This window comes from Peromyscus eremicus, chromosome 10 (genome assembly GCF_949786415.1).
Source record: "Peromyscus eremicus chromosome 10, PerEre_H2_v1, whole genome shotgun sequence".
Taxonomy (NCBI): domain Eukaryota; kingdom Metazoa; phylum Chordata; class Mammalia; order Rodentia; family Cricetidae; genus Peromyscus; species Peromyscus eremicus.
In genome coordinates this window covers 27,239,103-27,258,464 of record NC_081426.1, presented here as the reverse complement: position 1 = coordinate 27,258,464, position 19,362 = coordinate 27,239,103, and the positions used below count along the sequence as shown (strand labels likewise).

The following is a 19,362-nucleotide window of genomic DNA, read 5'->3' as shown; positions in this document are numbered from 1 at the left end:
ACCAAGACAAGTTAGGTTTCCTAGGGATGTACGTAAGAAAGACAAGGAGGGCTGGACCTGGAGTTGTAGCACAGGGCCCAGGAGAGGTGAAGGGTTCGAAAGCTGATAAGAAGGTGAGTCAACAGGGTAGCAGCCATGGCTACCAGATCCTCCCCTTGCTCTGCAGTCTTTGCCCTCCCTGAGGCTAAAGGCAGCAGCAGCTCTCCTCTACATGTCTGAGACACCACGAGGGCTGTCAGTGCGACCACTTAGCAAGGCATGTTTCTGACAGCACCAGCCTAGAGCTATATTATACTTACTGCCTGCTCACCAGTCCTGTCCAGAAGGATACTCGCTCCTGCCCAAGGGCTTTTGAAAAGAAACCTATCAAGTCGACTCATAGCCAGACTCGAGACCAGTGTGTTCTGAAGCCCTCTTGCCACCTGAGGAGACCTCACTGGCCTGGCTGTCCAGCCAGGGTGAGACTGCTACTAGAAACAAGGCTGGGAACAGACACTGTATGGGGGACTTTATTTACTTCTGTTATGTACACATATGTACACCTGGTGTGAGCCAATGGTACACTATGTCACAGAATTATGCTATACACGCACGTTCCTGGGCAGGAATCGGGAGGTTCTGTTCTGAATATCCCACTGCTGGTGAAAGAAAAGGACCCTAATGGAAGCTGCCTACCCTATTCCCAGACACTGACTCCCTCCCACAGACAATCTGTGCCTCCCCCTGCCATGGGCACATGATGGCAAGCTCTGGGTGGTGGTAGCGGCAGCAGCTGCTTCCAGTCTTTCTCCTCGCTCAAACTTGTGCAAAGGCCAAAAGCAGCAGTGGCCCCACGCACTGACAGTAGCAGCCTGATGCCCAGAGCCTAACTGGAAGGCCAGCCCCAGAATGCCCACAACCTCTTCAGTCGAGCGGCCTGGCTTCATGGGGCACTGGCATGCATCTTCTCCAGGCAATTTGTCCAGAACATGACTAGTCGGTTGTCACGGTTGATGCAGAAGTCTGTGAAGTCCTTCAGCAGCCGATCAGCAAACTTCTCGTCCCCTGTAGCACTAGAGCGCCATGTCTTGGTCAGCATGGTGTTATAGGCCCAGTTGTAGCCAACTCGCTCCTCACAGAACATGTTCTGGTTGGTGGAGCTGGTGGAGTTCCGCCGCCGGCGCTGCTGCCCAGAAAACTTGCGTTTGGAGTAAGGCAGCTGAAGAAACACTGTTCCTGAAGGGAGAGAGCAGGCCTGAGTGAACACCACTGGTGAGCGCCCGCAGTTGGCTCCGGTGGTCCTGCCACGGCAGGCGCAGGCAGGGCTCAGGCAGGGTTCATGTGCCTGTGGCAGGTGCTCGGGCACCCACCAATTTTTGCCCGCAGTTCCTCACCTGTAACATGGATATACTGTGGCTTGTTCTCAGCAGGGAAGTTAAAAGCAGAGGCAGAATACTTATCTTGTACAAATCCAAACCTATAGTAACGACAGAAACACACGCACACGGTCTCATTAGCTAGAGAAACAGGGCAGTGTGTAGCTAAGATTCCGACAGCCCAAGAGGCTGGGATATGGAAAGGCCTCCTGTGTGAAACATGCGGGCTACTTATTTTTTTCCTCGGCGCTTCTCAACACCTGCCTCCCAACTCTGAGGCTCCGAGGCTCTCCTGCTCACATCCACTATGCTCCTGCATGATGACTGCAGCACTCTACCCAGGCTCCACCCCGCTGAGCACCTTCCTTCTCCACATCCCCTCCCTGCATGCACCTCCACTCCACACCTTCACTTTCCTGTCCTGCCATCTGCCCCTTGTCCTCTGTTTCCTTAGCCACATCTGTCTCCACTGCTGTCATGCTAAGCATTAAGAAGGTTCTCAATAAAGGCCTTCACTGAAATGGAATGAAGCATTAATTAAAACTCTTTCCTTAGAGGTGAGGGTCAGCAATCCAAGGCTCTTTGCCTTGCTGTGCTCTAGAAATGGGAAATGAGCAGACGCCATTTCTCATCTGTGACTTGTCCTGTTCCACTTCTTATCTATAGCTTGTTCTATTCCTGGTTTTTCTATTTCCATAAAGCACATTTATTCTAGCCCCACCTGCTAAGAGCTGTAAAGGACGTGCTAACAGATGTGCCCAGATTCTGCCCTCTGTGTCTGAGGGGTTTATGTAATGAAGGCAGTGATGTAGGAGGTAAAATGTGTCTTCTTTCCTGGACCGAGCTCGCTGGGGAAGTGCTGTGCTGGATCCTCCAAGCTGCCAGCTCTATGCTAGCATCCCCTACATACACACCAAGTATGCAAACTCAAGGGACAGTGTCCACAGGACACTTCTGGATTTCCTCCTTACTTTCCAACCAAGCCAACTGCTTTCCTTAGCATGATCATCTGGACCAGAGGCTTCTTGCCTCATTTCTTCCTTAGGACACCAGTAAAGACCCTTTTTATTCTATAGTATTTACTTTTGAGACAAGGCTGGCCTCAAAATCATAATTTAGCTGAGGATAACTTTCCACCACTGATCTTCCTGTCGCTACCTCTTGAGTGCTAGATTACAGTTGTGTACTACTGTGCCTAGGTTCACGTGGTGATTGGTGCACACTAGGTAAGCATTCTACCAACTGATCCTTATACTCAGCCTAAAACAGTTTTTTTTTTTTAATTTAAAAATTGTTATTATCTGTGTGTGTGTGTGGTTGCTTGTCTGTATGTGCACATGAGTACAAGTGCCTTTGGAGGCCAGAAGAGGGTGTTGGATCCTCTGGAGCTGGAGTCATAGGCAGTTGTGAGCAGCCCAGTGTGGGTGCTGGAAACAAATCTGAGTCCTCTACAAGGAGCAGCAATCACTCTCAGATCTGAGCCATGTCTCCATCTTCAAGATATTTAACTTTAAATACACAATTTAGCCAGGCATGGTGGGTCATGCCTTTACCCCCAGCACTTAGAAGACAGACAGGCAGATCTCAAGGCCAGTGTGGTTTACAAAAATGAGTTCCAGGCCAGCCAGGACTACACAGTGAGATCCTGTCCTCTCAAAACTTAAAACAAACAATAAAAAAACTCAATCAAACAAACCTGAACCCCCTAAAAATCCTCAGAGAACCTATAATTCAGACCAATGATTTTCCACTTGGGGTAAGCCGAGAGTGCAGTGAAGGCACTGGGCATCCACCCCAGAGATGCTGTGCTATCTCACCCCAACTATCCAGAATACGTAGAAGGAAGAACTAGGAGTCCCCACAAAGGAAAATGGGGGGAATGAGGGCATTTCCAGCTGTTTTAGAGACAGACCTTTGGGTGGACTGTCATTTCAGAGCCACATTTCCACCTGGAATTCCACCCCATGCACAAGCACAGGAGGACCAGGGGTGCGGCTTAGTGGATGACTGCTGGCCTCGCACCCACAAGGCTCTGGGCTCAGTCCACACTGCACCAGAAGCTATGGGCAGCACAACTACTCAGGAAAAGGCACTCTGCTGGCACTATGATGGGAACAAGCATGGGAAAATTACACTTCTGCCCTCCAAGGGCCTACAAAGCAGTCTATTCTACAGTTTTTACAAAGAAAAGGAGAGAGGAATTTAAACCTGTTGTACTGGTATAGCCTGTAATCTCAACACTCCAGGGGTAGAGACAGGAGATTGTGAGTTCAAGGCCAGCCTAGGCTATACAATATCAGCCCTACTAGAGAAAAAAAAGTGAGAAAGAGAGAGAGGAATTCAAAATAAAGGGACCTGAGAGTCCCTGGTGGAGAGAGACACTGACAAGGCAGAGGAGGCGGGGCTTAGGCAAAGGGTCACACACGGGACAGCTTTGAAGACGTGTAAGGAAGTCAGAGGTTAGAAAAGAGGCTGAAGAGGAAAGGGCAGCAGGTTAGAGAAAATACGACCAGGTCCTGGGTTGAGGAGGATTAGGAGAACAGGACACTGTGAAGACAAAAGCAGACTTGGCAACGAAAGGTCATATCCAGGAGACACCTAGTCAAGAAGTGTAGTGACTAGGCAAGGAGCTGCTTACCAGCTGTGGTTAGCTGGGGCATCCTAAAACTACTGTCTCTTGCAGATTTACCAGCTGAGCCCAGAAACCCCTAGAGGGGTGAGAAAAGCAAGACTAAGCTCTAAGACTTGCCATGGGACGTCTACGGTTCCACGGCTGTGAGTGGAGGTGGGGGTGGACCAGACCTGTCTACTTCCTCCAGTGAGGCCTTTTCCAGGGACTACTGTGTCCCTCCTTCCCTTCACTCTGCTCAAATCTACACCCTTTCAGAGTAGGAGGAAGTGAGTCACTACCTCATTCATACTGTACCCTTTACTGAGCACATACATAAGGTCCAGATCTTAGGGTAGGGTCTAAGGTGGGAGAGGTCAGAGACCTTGTGAATAAATGGTGAGTGTTGGGGGTATATTTGGGTGCAGGCGGTAGCAGATAAAAATGTATGAGCAACAGCAAAAAAGGCCATCAAGCAGAGAGTCACTGAAACAACAACAGGGCCTTGTTTCACGTGAGGAACATGAAGTAGCAAGTGGACAGCAGCTGAGTGATGCTTGGAAACAATGTGGTTTGCTGCGCTGGTAGAGGAGACAGCTAATCAGACAACCCGGGAAAGACTTCTCCTGGTGCACAGATCCAATGCCAAGTAATATCTACTCAATCATTGCTTTTAAACAATCCATTGTCTTTCTAACATGTGGGGAAGGTTTACTGACAAATTTTACAATTTTCACTTCACCTGTCTCCTCCAGAACATAACTGGGCTCTTGTAGGCTACTTACAAAGCTCTACACTCTCCCTTCACAGGGTAACAAAGTAATGAGGTCTGTAAGGCAATAGTCAAAGGACTGGCAGGACAGCATTTATCTCTGAGTCTGAGTGGAGGTAGGCAGTGAGTCTGTCACTAGAAGGACAGATCCTTTTCCTCAGGAACAGAATGAACTGGGTTTCATTTTGGTAACTGCTATTGGAAAAAAGATACTGATTTGGTCACTGTTCCTTCTTGCTAATGGACAAACCTGTGTGCAATGGCTTCCTGGAAAAGGTGCATTCGATCCCAGTATGTTTCTGGTTCAAAGCCTGAAAGGAATAAGGAATAAATACTGAGCTGTGATCACAAGGTCTGTAATAAACTCACACTGTTCTCCTCATTGCTCTTGACAATTCTTGTCTCTTGTATCTGAACTTTTAATTCCCACCCAAAGTTAGAAGGAAGGACAGCTGTGTATCCCATAATCCCTCCCCAAGTTCCACCACAGTCAAGAAAGGTGTAGTCCTCAGGAGCTAGTGTGAGCATCAGAACGAGGCTTATATAATGTCTTATTCTAAAGCTGAAAAGAAGCTGGGCGGTGGTGGCGCATGCCTTTAATCCCAGCACTCGGGAGGCAGAGGCAGGTGGATCTCTGTGAGTTTAAGGCCAGCCTAGTCTACAAAGCGAGTTCAAGGACAGCTAGAGCTGTAACACAAAAAACCCTCGTCTCAAAAAACAAACAAACAAACAAACAAAACTAAAACTGAAAAGCGTCCATTAATTTTTACTTGTTTCTGAGACAGAGTCTCACATAGCCCAGGCTGGTCTCAAACTCTAGGGAGCCAGAGATGACTCTGAACTCTCGATCCTCCTACCTCTACTTACACATAGCACCACTAGACCCGGTTGTGAAAGTATATTAAAACATAAACCTGAAGTGTACATTAGCTACTTCTGAAAACAACACCCACCCATGTTTCTATTATCACTAATCTTCCATTTCCCTGTACAGAAAGACAATATTACAAGCTCCATTTTAGGGGTAAGGAAATTGAAGCAAGGAAATAAAAAAGGAATTCTTGAGAAGTCATTAGCTGCAGAGGGAGGAGAACAGAGCAGAATTTGATCCTCCATCACCGACTGAATGGCTCCAGCCTCCCTCTTCCACAAGGCAGCTGCTGAGGACCAACAGCAGAAAGGAGGTGGGAAGGTCAGGAACTGTCACATAGCAATAAGAAGCAGAGCTGGAATGCTCTCTGGATGGAGGTTTTGAGGGTCCCAACAACAGGATAGACAACCCAAAGACTAGGGATGCAGTGGCTTTGTTACTCTGTCCATAATTAGAACTTTCTTTAAAATAAGTTGGAAACATATAGACACACACAACTACAGACACACACAGGCATACACACCCACCCACATACAGACAGACAGACAGACAGACACACACACACACACACATACACACACCCAGATACACCCACACCTACACATACAAACACAGAAACATATCCATAGACACACACACACACACCCCACATCTGTGCCAGTTTTAAGATTCAGATTCACTGTTAGAAGATGTGGAGGTAAGAAGAAAAGAGACACAGAATCTAGAAAATTGAATTTTAGATTTGTGTCCTTATTCCTTTAAACTAGGACTTTTCTCTGTAACCATGGCGACCAACTGAAGATGGTTTAGAAGAGCAGGTCAGAACTGGCAGGGAAACCATCAGCTCTATGCCAGCCCTGCAAGCAATCCTCTCACAATGAGCAGAGCATCTCTAGACCTTTTAAGGTAACTGTACCCCTAAAGATATTGACAATACTACAGTGAGCTGCTGGCTTAAAACTCGGGAAGGAGCATAATCATTCACATTTCGGGACTGCATAAACGGTCCTCCTTCGGCCATGTTGTGAGGTAAACAGGAATGTGTATGTGTGCAAAGGGACTTCGTAAGCTCTGTGCAGCTCAGAATCTTTGGCCGCTGATGCAGGACTCTGCAGGGCTCAGGTACAAAAATGCCTTCTCCGTTGTAAGCGGAGAGTACAGACTATTGGAACTAGCAGGGCAGCCTGTCATAAAACCACAGGATCACTACTTTTAGCCTGCCCTACCTGACAGGCCCCCCTCAGCTTCTGCCATTGAGCGTAACACAAACTTACACAGGAGTGGGAAGAAAACATTTCTCTTACACCAAAGCCGTGTCTTTCACATTCATAATCTTTCTATCAAATAGCTCCTGACACATTAGCATCAACTCCAGCCTTTTGCTTTTGAAAATGTCATCTTGAACTCACGCCTTTTTAGGAGCTATTTATCCGTTCATCTGCAGTGAGTGCTCTGTGACAGCAATGGGAGGTGTGGATAGGGATAGAGCTCAACATCCGAGTGGGTAAAGGGCATGTCAGGGTGGTCTCCTGTGCTCCCTTTCTGCAGAAGGAAGGGTCTTCAAGATGCAGCACTGGAGAACACTCAGGGAGCCTGGGACTTACAAAGCTTCTCCCAGCTTTGCACAGCAGGACAATACTTTGTTTTGCTTTTTTTTTTTTTTTTTTTTCCCCGAGACAGGGTTTCTCTGTGTGGCTTTGCGCCTTTCCTGGAACTCGCTTTGTAGACCAGGCTGGCCTGGAACTCACAGAGATTCGCCTGCCGCTGCCTCCCGAGTGCTGGGATTAAAGGCGTCCGCCGCCGCCGCCGCCGCCGCCGCCGCCGCCGCCACCGCCACCACCACCACCACCACCACCACCGCTACCACCACCGCCGCCCAGCTCTGATTTGCTTTTGATGGCCTCTGTGGGGCCTTTTTGCATGGACTATCATGCAAAAGGCTCTCCTCAAATTCAGACAACCATGACAGGTGATGGGGTGGCTGAGAGCACACAGGACATGGCAGAACATGGTGTAGACATGGACACTGCACGAAGCGCTCTCCCATTGCTTGCTTCACTCTGGCCTTCCAGAGCTGGCAAATCGGCTCTAGCCATCCCACCCGAGGAGAACTCGAAGCTCAGGAGCACTAAGTGACTTGTCCCAGATGACCCAGTCACTGATCTGGAGAGACAGCTCAGTGGTTAAGAGTCTTGGCTGCTCTTGCACAAGACTTAAGTTTGGTTCCCAGAACCCTCGGGGTAGCTCACAACTATCCAGAACTCCAGTTCTAGGAGATTCGACTCCCTCTTCTGGCCTCTGTGGGCACATGCGGGGCACAGACATAAATACAGGCAAAACATTCATACACATGAAATAAAATAAAATTGAAAAATTAAAAAAAAAAATCCAGGGCAAAAAACCAGATTATTTTGCTCCTTGTAGACCGGCTCTCTTAACTAGCCTGTAGTTGTAGTGGTTTGGTTTTTTAGGCATATGTTCACTGGATAGCGATGGGTTTCATTATGACATTTCATCCAAGTGTCCTCATTCCCCTCTCCATCCCACTTCCCACTTGCCCCTTTTCTCTCTCTGAATGGTCAGCCTCCTCCTGCTTTCTGTTTTACTGATGGCTTCATCTTCCACCAAGAGTCTACTTATGAGAGAGCATGGGGCTGGTCTAGGAACGGTGTCTGACTCGGTGAGACAGACCCTTAGGAGGGAGCAGCTCTTACTGTCGAACAGGTGCTCGCTGCCATCCTTGAGCAGGCAGCTGAGGTTGAGTGGGATGAAGAGCTGGGCCCGCAGAGGATCGCCATACAGGTAACTGGGCAGTGCAAAAGGACCCTCCAAAACCGGGACTAATAAGAAGCCGCAGGAGGTAGCTTTTCGATGCCAACCTTGGACCTGGAAGAAAACACAGAAACCACATCATCTCCAGGTCTTTTAGATCAGAGAAAATAGCTCTGCTTCCAAAAAGCAGACCTACCAGAGTGGCAGCATACATATCGATAGGCAAGTTCAATTATCCACGTTCTCTGGCTCTAACCAGTCCTGCTCAGGAACAAAAGCAATTTTGCTTCCTGATGAATGCTAGAAAAACTGTGATTTGAGCACACAGCTCCTCTTTATAGCCCAAGCTTCTGACCTTCAGTTTCTTTTGCAAGGAACTAACTGGTGAGAGCTGAGACCCTTCTTATTCTGTGGAATGTCAGAAGCAAGGCCACAGGACAAAGGCTGAATCTTTCTAGCTTTGTTGTGTAGCAAGTCCAGTGTATCAAATAAGAAAACAACCCACTGTTATCTGATGTAGGGTGGGAGATGACTGCAGCGGCTTCTTGCCAAAGTGACCAGCTCTTGCACACAAGACGGTACACTCTGGGGAAACTCCAAAGCTACCTTCCTGAAAGCCAGAGTTCCTATAAGTAACTCCAACAATCGAAGCTCCCTCAGGGGGACTATGTAAGATTTTTTGAAATACATTTTAAAAAACATGAAATAGATATTCAAAACAAACAAACAACCAAACTGGTGGGCTGGCTGAGATGGCTCAGTGTTTGGTAAAGGCACTAGCCATCAATGCTGGTGACCTAAGTTTTATCTCCTTGGGGCCCACATAGTGGAAGGCGAGAACCAACTCCCTTGACTTATCCCCTGACCTCCACATCCAGACCTTGGTCCACATACATACAGGTAAAGTAAAAACAAACAAACAAAACAGGCCGTGCCGTGGTGGTGCACGCCTTTAATCCCAGCATTCGAGGTTAGCCTGGTCTACAAAGTGAGTTCCAAAAGCTACAGAGAAACCCTGTCTCAAACAAACAAACAAACAAACAAACAAACCAAAACCAAAAACAAACCCAAAAAACTCCCCCTACCCCAAGTCTGAAGACAAAAACCCCAGGCTAAAGTTATATGCTAGTGATGGACAGCTTGTCCAGGGTGAGGTCCTGATTTCCATTTGGAGAACACTCACCCCACCCCATAAACAAAAGAAATAAGAAGCTCATGGATGGGGCTCTGTCATAGAGGTGAGATCTGATGAGAATCACATCCATTTTTTTTCCCAGATAGGGTGTCAGAATGTTGCCCAGGCTTGTCTGAACTCTGGGCTCCTCTGCTTCAGTCAAGCATTAAAAGATACAGGCTGAGGATGGTGGCACATATTCATAGTCCCAATTACTTGACGTGGGTGGCTAAGGCAGGACGACCACTTGTGCCAGGGTTTCTAAACAGGGCTGGGTAGTGTATCAAGACTCCCATCCTTATAGTTCAGCCATAGCTTGACTTGTTTAAGTACGATTCTTTAAAAACTTGAAGGTGCTGTGTTGATGGGTCAGTAGTAAAGTATTTGATATAGAAGCATGAGGATCTGATTTCAAATGCCCTGAGCACACATCAAAGATTATTTCTTTTTCTGTGTATGTGTATGTGTGGAACTGGAGTTACAGGCAGTTCTGATCTGCCACGTGGGTGCTAGGAATGAAGCCCGGACCTCTGGAAGAGCAGCCAGTGCTGACCTCTGAGCCATCTCTGCAGGCCCTGGAACCCACTTTTACAAAGGCTGGCATGGAAGCATGGTCTGTAACCCTGTGCTCCTGCATGAGGTTGTTGCACAGGCATGCGTGCACCTGAAAACACCCAGACATACATCGTACACAAATGCTACATACATACAAAAACAAAAACAGAGGACAACTACTCTTAGTTCCTTCAGAGACACAAATACAAACACAAGAGTGGGAGCTGGAGAGATGCTCAGCGGGTAAAAGCACTAGCTGCTCTTGCAGAGGACCTGCACTGCAGTTTCAGGGATCCAACATCCTCTTCTGGCCTCTGGGAGCACTACATGGTGCAGAGACAGACATGCAGGCAATACACTCACACACACAAAATAACAAAGTGAAATTCAAAAAATTAAAAGACAAAACAAAACACAAACGTAAAGCCAGATCTCTAGTTTGACTGATGTAATTTCTAGAGCTTTGTTAATAATTTTTTTATTTGAGGTAATATTTATCCTCATAAAATCTGGTTTGTAAGCCAGGTGGTGGCAGTACACTCCTTTAATCCCAACCCTCAGGACACAGAGGCAGGTGGATCTCTGTAAGTTTGAGGCTAACCTGGTCTACAGAGTTCCAAGACAGCAAAGGCTATACAAAGAGACCCTGTCTCGGGGTGAAGTGGGGGGCAGGGGGAGGGGGAGATCTGCTTGTAGCAAACATGGGCACTACCTTAAAAGAAGTCATCTACATTACAGCTCAATAAACATAAAACTTGCTGGGCAGTAGTGTGGCGCACACCTTTGATCCTAGTACTAGGGAGGCAGAGGCAGGTGGATCTCTGTGAGTTCCAAGCCAGCCTGGTCTACAGACAGCCAGAAGTTCAAAGACAGCCAGGGCTACAGAGTGCAGAGAGAAACCCTGTCTCGAAAAACCAAAAACAAACCAAAACACACACACACACACACACACACACACACACACACACACACACACACAAATCCCACACCAAAAAAACCACTATGATAAATGTATTAGCTGATTTCAGTGGGGCTTAAATGAATAGGTGTGGAAACTGAACTTTTTAAAGAGAGTTGTTAAATTCCTTGGCAGAAATGACACTTCTCTACCTGCCTGCTTGTAACTCCATAGGTGTATGTGAGTGTTGCAGACATGCTGCATGTTGTTCTGAGACACAGTCATCCCACTGTCAGTCTGTTGGAGAAGGGCTGATGTCCTCCACAAGGTGAACTGAGCTAGCTGAGCACCTGAAACAGTCTTTCTTTCCTGCTTTGTTTTGTGTTTTTGAGCCACAGTCTTGCTTTGTAGCCTATGCTGGTCTAGAACTTGGAACCTTTCACTTTCACCTCACATCTGGGATTACAGATGCATGCCTCCATGTCTAGTGGCTGGTATCCTTTTTGACTTGGGTCTTTGGTGTGTGCATGTGAGACAAGTCAAGGTTGGGTGTTTTCCTCTACCACTCTCCACCTTATTTTGTGTGTACATGATACAAGTGTGTTTGCATGTGTGCACACACACCACAATGCATGTGTGGAGGTCAGGGCGCAACACTGGATGTTGCTCTTCACCTTCCACCGTGCTTGAGACAGGGTCTCTTTTCACAGCTGTGTATGCCAGGCTACCTTCTCCCTAGAAGGTAGGGATACAGACAGGTGCTTCCATGCCTGACTTTACATGGGTTCTGGGGATTCAAACTCAGGTCCTCATGGTTGTGCCTTATCCACTGAGCTATCTCCCCAGTTCCTCCACCTTATTTACTTGAGAAAGAAAGAGAGGTAGAGTGTGTGTAGGACTTATGAGAGTCAGTCGATTCTCTCTTCACCATGTAGGGCCCAGGTTGCCAGGCTTGGCAGCAAGCAAATATTCTGAGATAGGGTCTCTCACTGAATTTGAAGTCTGTCATTTTGGCTAAGCTGGCTTGGCCACTAAGCCCCTGAGTTCCACCTGTTTGTGCCGTTCCCGCCCCCCCCCCCCAGCCCTAGTGTTAGAGACACTTGCTGTTGTATTTGGCTTTTATGGGAGTGCTGGGATCTGAACATAGGTCCTCAATCTTGCACAATTAAGGACTTTACCCAGCGAGCCATCTCCCTGGATACCGCCGTCTTCCCTTAACTCGGATCTTACAGATGCTCCTTGGATAAGTACCTTCCCAAGGGAGGAGTCCTTGAAGATACTAATGCCAAACAGAAACAGACCAAGAGAAATAGCCCCAATATTTCATGTTTTGTAAGACCAAATCAGGCTTACAAATCTTGAAAACTACCTTGCTATCCTGTGCTGCACTTATTTCTCTCAAGAGCTCTCCCACCATTCGCTAAATAATTGTTTTCACTTTCCAGCTGTTCTCAGCTATGTGATGAAGTGTTTGGGCTGGTGTTAGAGGGGAGTGGGACTCAAGTGATACATGAAAATATTTTGGGGGGCTGAACTTGTGAGCATAAAAGGAGGAGAAGATGACTGTAGTAATGGCTAAGGAGGGCTCTGAGAAGACACGGGCAGCTAAGGAGTGCTTTAGTGCCTTGGCGGGGATGGGCAGTGGTTTGGGGGTTGGCTTCACAGCACAGGACACACAGGGAGGCCAGACAGACTAGCAGAAAGAAAGACAGGCAAGGCCAGTTAACACGTGTGAAACTGAGGGCCAGTTACTTCTTTGAGAGACCTGATCATTAACACTGAGAACTCTGGTTGCTGTCCACTAAATGCTAATAATACATCCAACCCTCCTCCTGTTGTGGGGTTGACAAAGATACCTGTAGATACTGCCAAAGGCCCCCAGAAGATAAACTCACCCTTGTTTGAGGAACCGCAAGTTAAAACCAGTGACAACTGGTTTTGTCAACTGGACAAACCAATTCACCAACTGGGAATTGGTGAGGTAAACTATGGAATAAACAAATACTAAAATATTCTGTAGCCATTGGAAACAATGAGGCAAAAAAAAAAAAAAAAAGAAATCCAACAAGTAAAACACAAAGCAGACTTATTCATGTTGGTATGGAAAATACACAGGAAACAGAAAGACACAATGTAAATAATACGTATCTAGCATGTATGCTTAAGTGCATTCTCACTCTGAATTCTAGGCTGATCTGGAATGTGTGTATGTAGCTAAGTGGCCTTGAACTTGTGGTGATCTTTTACCTAGCATTCCAAGTGCTGAGACTTTTTGTTTTTAGGTGTGAGCCACCACGGCCAGCCTACCATCCCCGTTTTGTATATATACACAGAACCCTGTGTTCTAAACATGGCGATAGTGATGGCTGCTTTTAGATGGAAGTCCCAGGACACAAGGGAGAGATGGACATTTGCTTTTCACTCTGGACCAGTGGCTCCAAGTTTTGGAAAATGTTGAATTAGCATAGCTAGTGGTGTGCTACCGGTATTCAATAGGTAGAGGCCAGAATGTTGTTCAACAACCTACAAACGGGCACGACAGTCACTCACAACAGATAATCATCTGGCCCCAATTCAGTAATGCCGAGGCGAAGAAACACTGACACTCTGAACTCCCTCTATGTTTAATGTTCTAAGGCTATCCTAACAGGTCAAAGATTATGTGGAAGTGACAGGAACCACAAAGCACCCCCTTGCCATAAAGTGAGGTGATGGTCTCACCATCTCAAAGAGTACTGTGGCAGTCACCGCCATCCAGTGTAGCTTGATCTCAAAGGCTGCATTGAGAGAGAAGTTTCCATGGTAGTAACAGCTGCACCACTCCAGGCGGTCCGTTCGGTTGTTCACATCAACATCCAGGGTCACAGTCCTCTGCTCTGGGACAGTGGCAGCTGTGTCAGCACACAGCAGGGGTGGGGACAGAGAGAGAGAGAGGCACAGGAGTGGGATAATGCAGAAGAATGAACAGCTAAGCACCATAAATGTGAAATTGCAGAAATGCCCAACAGAGGTTCCTATCTCTGAAAATCACCAGTCAACAGTTCAGGGGTCTACAAAATACTTGTTCTGCTTGCCATTAGGTATAAATATTGTATGCTTTATGAGCTGTCTGTAAGCAGCTGTGCTACTGTAGGGCAAAAGCTCCACAGACATTATGTAAAAAAAAAAAAAATGGGTTCAGCTATGTTTCAATAAAACTTTATAAAAACAGATGAAATTTTTGGGTAATAAGCTACTCTGTATGTTACACCACTGTAAATTTATACAAACCCACAGAATGTTCAATACCAAGAGGAAAGCCCTAATATAAATTGTGGATTTTGGGTGATGATAGTGCATCCATGTTGGTTTGTGGATCAGAACAAATGTCATTCTGGTGAGAGTTGACAGTGAAGGAGGCTGGGTGTGAGAGGAGCAGGGGATCTATGGGAAGTCTTTGCTCAACTGGGCTGAAGAATTAAAATTCCTTTTAAGAAAATTAGTGATTATAGCCACACATGGTAGCTTAAACCTATAATACTAGCATTCGGAAGGAAGGCGAAATATAAGTTAGAGGACATCTTTGCTATATAGTCAGACCCCGTCTCAAAAAAACGAAATCTGGGGGCTGGAGAAATGGCTTATCACTTAAGAGTACTTGTTGCATAATCAATGGAGTCCAGAGTTCAGACCCCAGTACCTACATAACAAGCCAAGTATCCCCTACACACTTGCAACCAGCTCCAAAGGAGACAGAGACAGGAGGATCACTGAGGCTTGCTGGCTTCCAGATTAGCTGAGAAAACACAAAGCCCCAGGGAAAGATCCTGCCTCAAAGACTGAAGAGTCACAGAATGATACAGAAGGATACCCAATGTCCTCTTGTGGCCTCCATGTATGCACACACACAAATACAGGCAAATCTAAAAAAGTGTAGGAGGGTCAGTTATAAGCTAATCATAAGCTAGATTTAGCCAATTATGCTGCAGTTTGACTCCTTAGTCAATCCATTCCCTTCTTTTATGAGGGAGAGATGTTCTCTTAACCAGAATCATAGAGTCAGAAACTCAACCAGGTTGTACCCAAGATCTTCAGGATTCAATGACCCACCAACAGATAAAAGGAAAAACAGCCTAGACCATAGTGAGGAGGAAGTATTACTTTTCTGGTTTCATCCCAGAAAGGTATTAGTTCTACAATATTTTCCCAGGAAATGGAAGTTCTAATGAACCCTATCCTATCACAGGGCTTTGACCTCCATGGACACTTACCACACTCAGCACACCTAGGTTTTCCATAAATCAGGATCTGCTCTCATTTCCCTACTCCTCACAGTTTTTCTTTCTCTGAAAGAGTCAGTCAGGTTCTGGATTCTCCACGTAGAAGCTCTGAGTGGCTCCTAAGTCAACAAATTTAGTGAGCTTCTGTTGGAAGGCAGGAGAGCATTAGCTCAGGCCCTGAATGACTCTCTCCCAATACTAGAACATGCAGAATGGGAAAAGTTCTTAATCTGGAGCTGGAAGAGCCAAGCTCCTGAGATTCCAGCCACACACATGGCTCTGAAAACCTTGCTTCCTTGTCTGCAAACTGATAGGGCAGCCCAGCTAAGAAATACATGGCTGAGAAATGTTTATAGACTCTCTCACTTGCCTTCTCCTCTGGCTACTTTGTGTCTCCTATTTTCTCTGTTCCCATTAAGCCTTCCTTCCATGACATGAGACTCACTAATGTTCAAAGCTTGATGAACACTCGAGGCACATTTGGTACCGTTACTTGGTCACTCTGATACTAAAATGTTCACTGAAGCTAGATTCTGTCTGGGCTTCATGTTCCTGATTTATGACACTCTCAGGAGCCCTTTATTCAACAGTCCACATCAAAGAAGGCTGTGTTCTCTGGGCTTGCACACCATGTATTTATTCCTCCAGGTAAAAGAGCCTCAGTCATAAAACCAAAGGCAAGTGATAAACATCAGCAGTGACTCTGAACATCTCTCTTCTATTATCAGGTCTGTTAAGCGCAGAATAGGTGAGTCTAGGGGGCACCCAAGTGGTAATTACTATATCACTGGATTTGTGCTTCCAGGGTAAGATTTGACAAATCAGATGCTTCTAGCAGGCTTTCAGTATGGACAAAGGTACAGCCCACTACATGGGAAGTCTAATCAATGTGCACAGCCCAGAAGAGAAACAAAGTCAGCACTTTAGGGGGCAGGTCAGAATCACAAGAGAAGAAAGAACACTGAAGCCCAGCCCTCACAACTAGAGCTGCCTCACAATGGAGCAAGTCTCAACAGTGAGTGCCACATTGAAGGAAGTTTTTAAAAAGAAGCTGGCTCCATATTCATCAGGAATGCTTTGGAAAAAGTTTAGGGGTCGGTTTGGATAGAAGAATGCAACAGTCTCTCCTGACTCCAAGATCTAACAGACTGTCAGGGTAAGCCTCAGAAGAATGTGCATAAGCATGCGTGGAAGGCATGTGGTACTGTTTCTGCAAGACTCTAAGATGCCTCTGTAGCATCCCAGCTCAGTGACATAGGATAAGGGTGGGGAAGTGGGAGCCACCACAGGCCAAGCCAAAGGTCCATATATCAACATTAGGCATTCAAAACAGCTTTCTGCCACTACTTCCAAATGAGACTCACGGGTTTTAAAAAAGGAACAAGCGAACAAAAAGCCACCCCAAACAACAGTAAAACAAACAAACAAACACCCAACTGAATCACAGGCAGTAGTGAAACTCAGGTCTTTCTCTTCTGTAAGTCATCTTAGGTCTTTTTTCCTGTTTATTTATTTAGGAAATAAATTGGTTAGTTTTTTGAGACAGGGCCTTACAATGCAGCCTGGATTGGCCTCAAACACACAATCCCTGCTCTGCTTCTGCCTCTCAAGTGCTAGAATTACTGATCTGTACCACCAACCACATCTGGCCAGAAAGAGATTATCTTTTTTTCTCTTTTTGGTGTTTTGAGATAGGGTCTCTCTATGTAATCCTGGCTATCCTTGAACTCACAGAGATCCTCCTGCCTCTGCTTCCCAAGTCCTAGGATTAAAATGGAGCCCACTACACCCAGTCATAAGGTATCTTACTCGTTTTTACTTAGAAACATTTTTTTCTTGCTAGGCATGGTGGTGCATGGCTTTAAACCAGTGGTCCTCAACCTTCCTAATGCCGAGAGCCTTTAATATAGTCTTTCATGTTGTGGTGACCTCCCCCCCCCCATAAATTATTTTTGTTCTTACTTCATAACCGTGATGCTGCTACTGTTATGAATCGTAATGTAAATATCTGCATTTTCCAGTGGTCTTAGGTGACCCCCGTGAAAGGGGTCAAGGCCCACAGGTTAAGAGCCTCTGTTTTAAATCAAGCAGAGACAAGTGGACTTTGTTTACTGCAGGCCAGCCAGGACCACACAGTAAGACCCTCTCTCAAACAAACAAACAATTTTCTTGTGGTTCTAAGTAGGGCCTTATACACGCTAGAAGGCTAGTGACCACCCTTCCCCAGCCACCTGCTATTCCGAGACTCCAACTAGGTCAAGAGCTTACCTAACAGTGCAGCTGCCTGGCTCCGTCCTCCAAAACTTCGGCTGAAGGAGCTGTGCCTGCTTGCATAAGAGGCTGGCCGGCTGGGTAGCCAGGGCAGGAGGAAGGCAGGAATCTCAGAGTGCACAAGCTCTTCTGCCACAAAGGCCACCTCAAACCACTTGCGCTGGAAGCTGGCAAAGTCATCCACTCCTGCTGTGTGCCAGGGGGCAGTGGGCTGCTGCATAGGCACTGGTAAAAAGCAGGGGGAAGTAAAGGATCCCTTGTCACAATGTTGCTTTTCTGACTGATGAATGGTACAATACAGATAGACCATAAACATTATGCTAAGTGAAAGGAGCCCAGTGTAAAAGCCTATGGATTACATATCTCCACACAAGACAGTTTTAGAAACACAAAGCCTACAAGTGCTTGTATAGGGAGTGTTTAGAAAGGGAGGAGTTGGGCAGTAAAGCTAACAAGAAAGAAAGAGGTGGTGGTTGCACAATACTGTGAATGGCTTTTGTTATGTAGGCTAATTTTATGTTATATAAGCTTTAATTCAATTTTAAAAATCTTATCAGTTTTATAATAATTACAGGACATAAAATGTTACGCGTTTTTCCTGTTTTCTATTAGAAGGTAAAATAGATACTATATTAACAACAGCACACAGTGAATGGCACCAACTATACCATATCACATATGGACCCAGAGGTGAAGAAGTGATTTACACAATGTGGGAGTCACTTCCAACCAGTCCCCACACATCTGAAATTCATACACTATGGAAGCTGGTCTGACTACCTGGTGCCTCCAGAGCTACACAAGCCAGAAATTATGTTATAAATTGTTTCCCAATGAATTCCCTTTTTTCATAAAAAAGGGGTGGGCTTAAAGTGTTGCTAAGTAGCAGAGTGTTTGTCTAATGTGCACAAGCCTTGGGTTGTTCCATTTCAGAACCACAATAAACAGACAAACACAGGCAGTTAGCTCCCTGAATTCATGAGCTATATATACATCTACAGATTTGATCACATAGATGAAAATATTTGGGTCAGGGGGGCAGGAGAGTATTTATACTGAATATGATCAAAAATTTTCTTGTTTCTTGAACAATATAGTACAATACAGCAGTACTTTATTATCAGTTATTATAAATAATTTAGGGATGACTTAAAGAATGTAAGGGAAGGGGCTAGAGAGATGGCTTAGTGGTTAAGAGCACTGGCTGTTCTTGCAGAGGACCTGGGTTCAGTTCCTAGCAACCACATGGTGGCTCACAACTGTCTATAACTCTAGCTCCAGGAGATCCAACACCATCTTTTGGTCTCTGCTGGCACCTACACACACATGGGGTACACACATAAACACACACACACACACACACACACACACACACACACACAGAGAAAAATAAATCATTAAAAATAATACAAGAGAGTGTAAACAGGTTATATGTGAAACCATGCCATTTTATGTATAGGCCTTAAATATTGTGGGTTTTGTTTGTTTGTTTTTGTTTTTGTTTTTGTATCTCAGAGGAGATGGGTTCCTTGAGCTAATCCTCCTCTGATACCAAAGAGTGACTTTATTTAAAACATGTCTTGGAAAACTTGGTAGTCGTCTTGAAGGAGTATGTGGGACCTGAAAACCCAGTAAGTATAAAGTACTATTGGAGCCCATCACATTATCATCAGAACCAACTAAGCAGGATGGAGGCAGAGTGGGAGTTAAGGCACCAAAATATGACCCATAGAAAATTCTGAACCAGGTACCTTGGCCTTGTTCTGGTTTATCTTCCACCAACACTGTCCTCAATAAAAACACAGTAGCTGAAAAGGACATTGTCTG

General features: G+C 45.9%; 1 protein-coding gene across 6 annotated transcripts in view; it reads right to left on the bottom strand.

Moving 5' to 3' along the window:
• Window positions 1-473: 473 nt before the first annotated feature.
• The window catches only part of Depdc5 (DEP domain containing 5, GATOR1 subcomplex subunit), a 121,104-nt gene continuing 102,215 nt past the window's right edge, over window positions 474-19,362 (bottom strand). For 4 of the 6 annotated variants that reach the window (XM_059275664.1, XM_059275667.1, XM_059275666.1 and 1 more), the window contains 6 exons: window positions 17,533-17,760; window positions 13,727-13,896; window positions 8,321-8,492; window positions 4,986-5,046; window positions 1,374-1,456; window positions 474-1,215 (listed from right to left, as the gene is read on the bottom strand). In XM_059275664.1, the coding sequence (XP_059131647.1) occupies window positions 923-1,215; window positions 1,374-1,456; window positions 4,986-5,046; window positions 8,321-8,492; window positions 13,727-13,896; window positions 17,533-17,760 (1,007 nt within the window). In that variant the 3' untranslated portion in view covers window positions 474-922. The remainder of the gene's footprint in view (window positions 1,216-1,373; window positions 1,457-4,985; window positions 5,047-8,320; window positions 8,493-13,726; window positions 13,897-17,532; window positions 17,761-19,362) is intronic. The other 2 variants (XM_059275669.1, XM_059275670.1) reach the window with 1 other exon arrangement.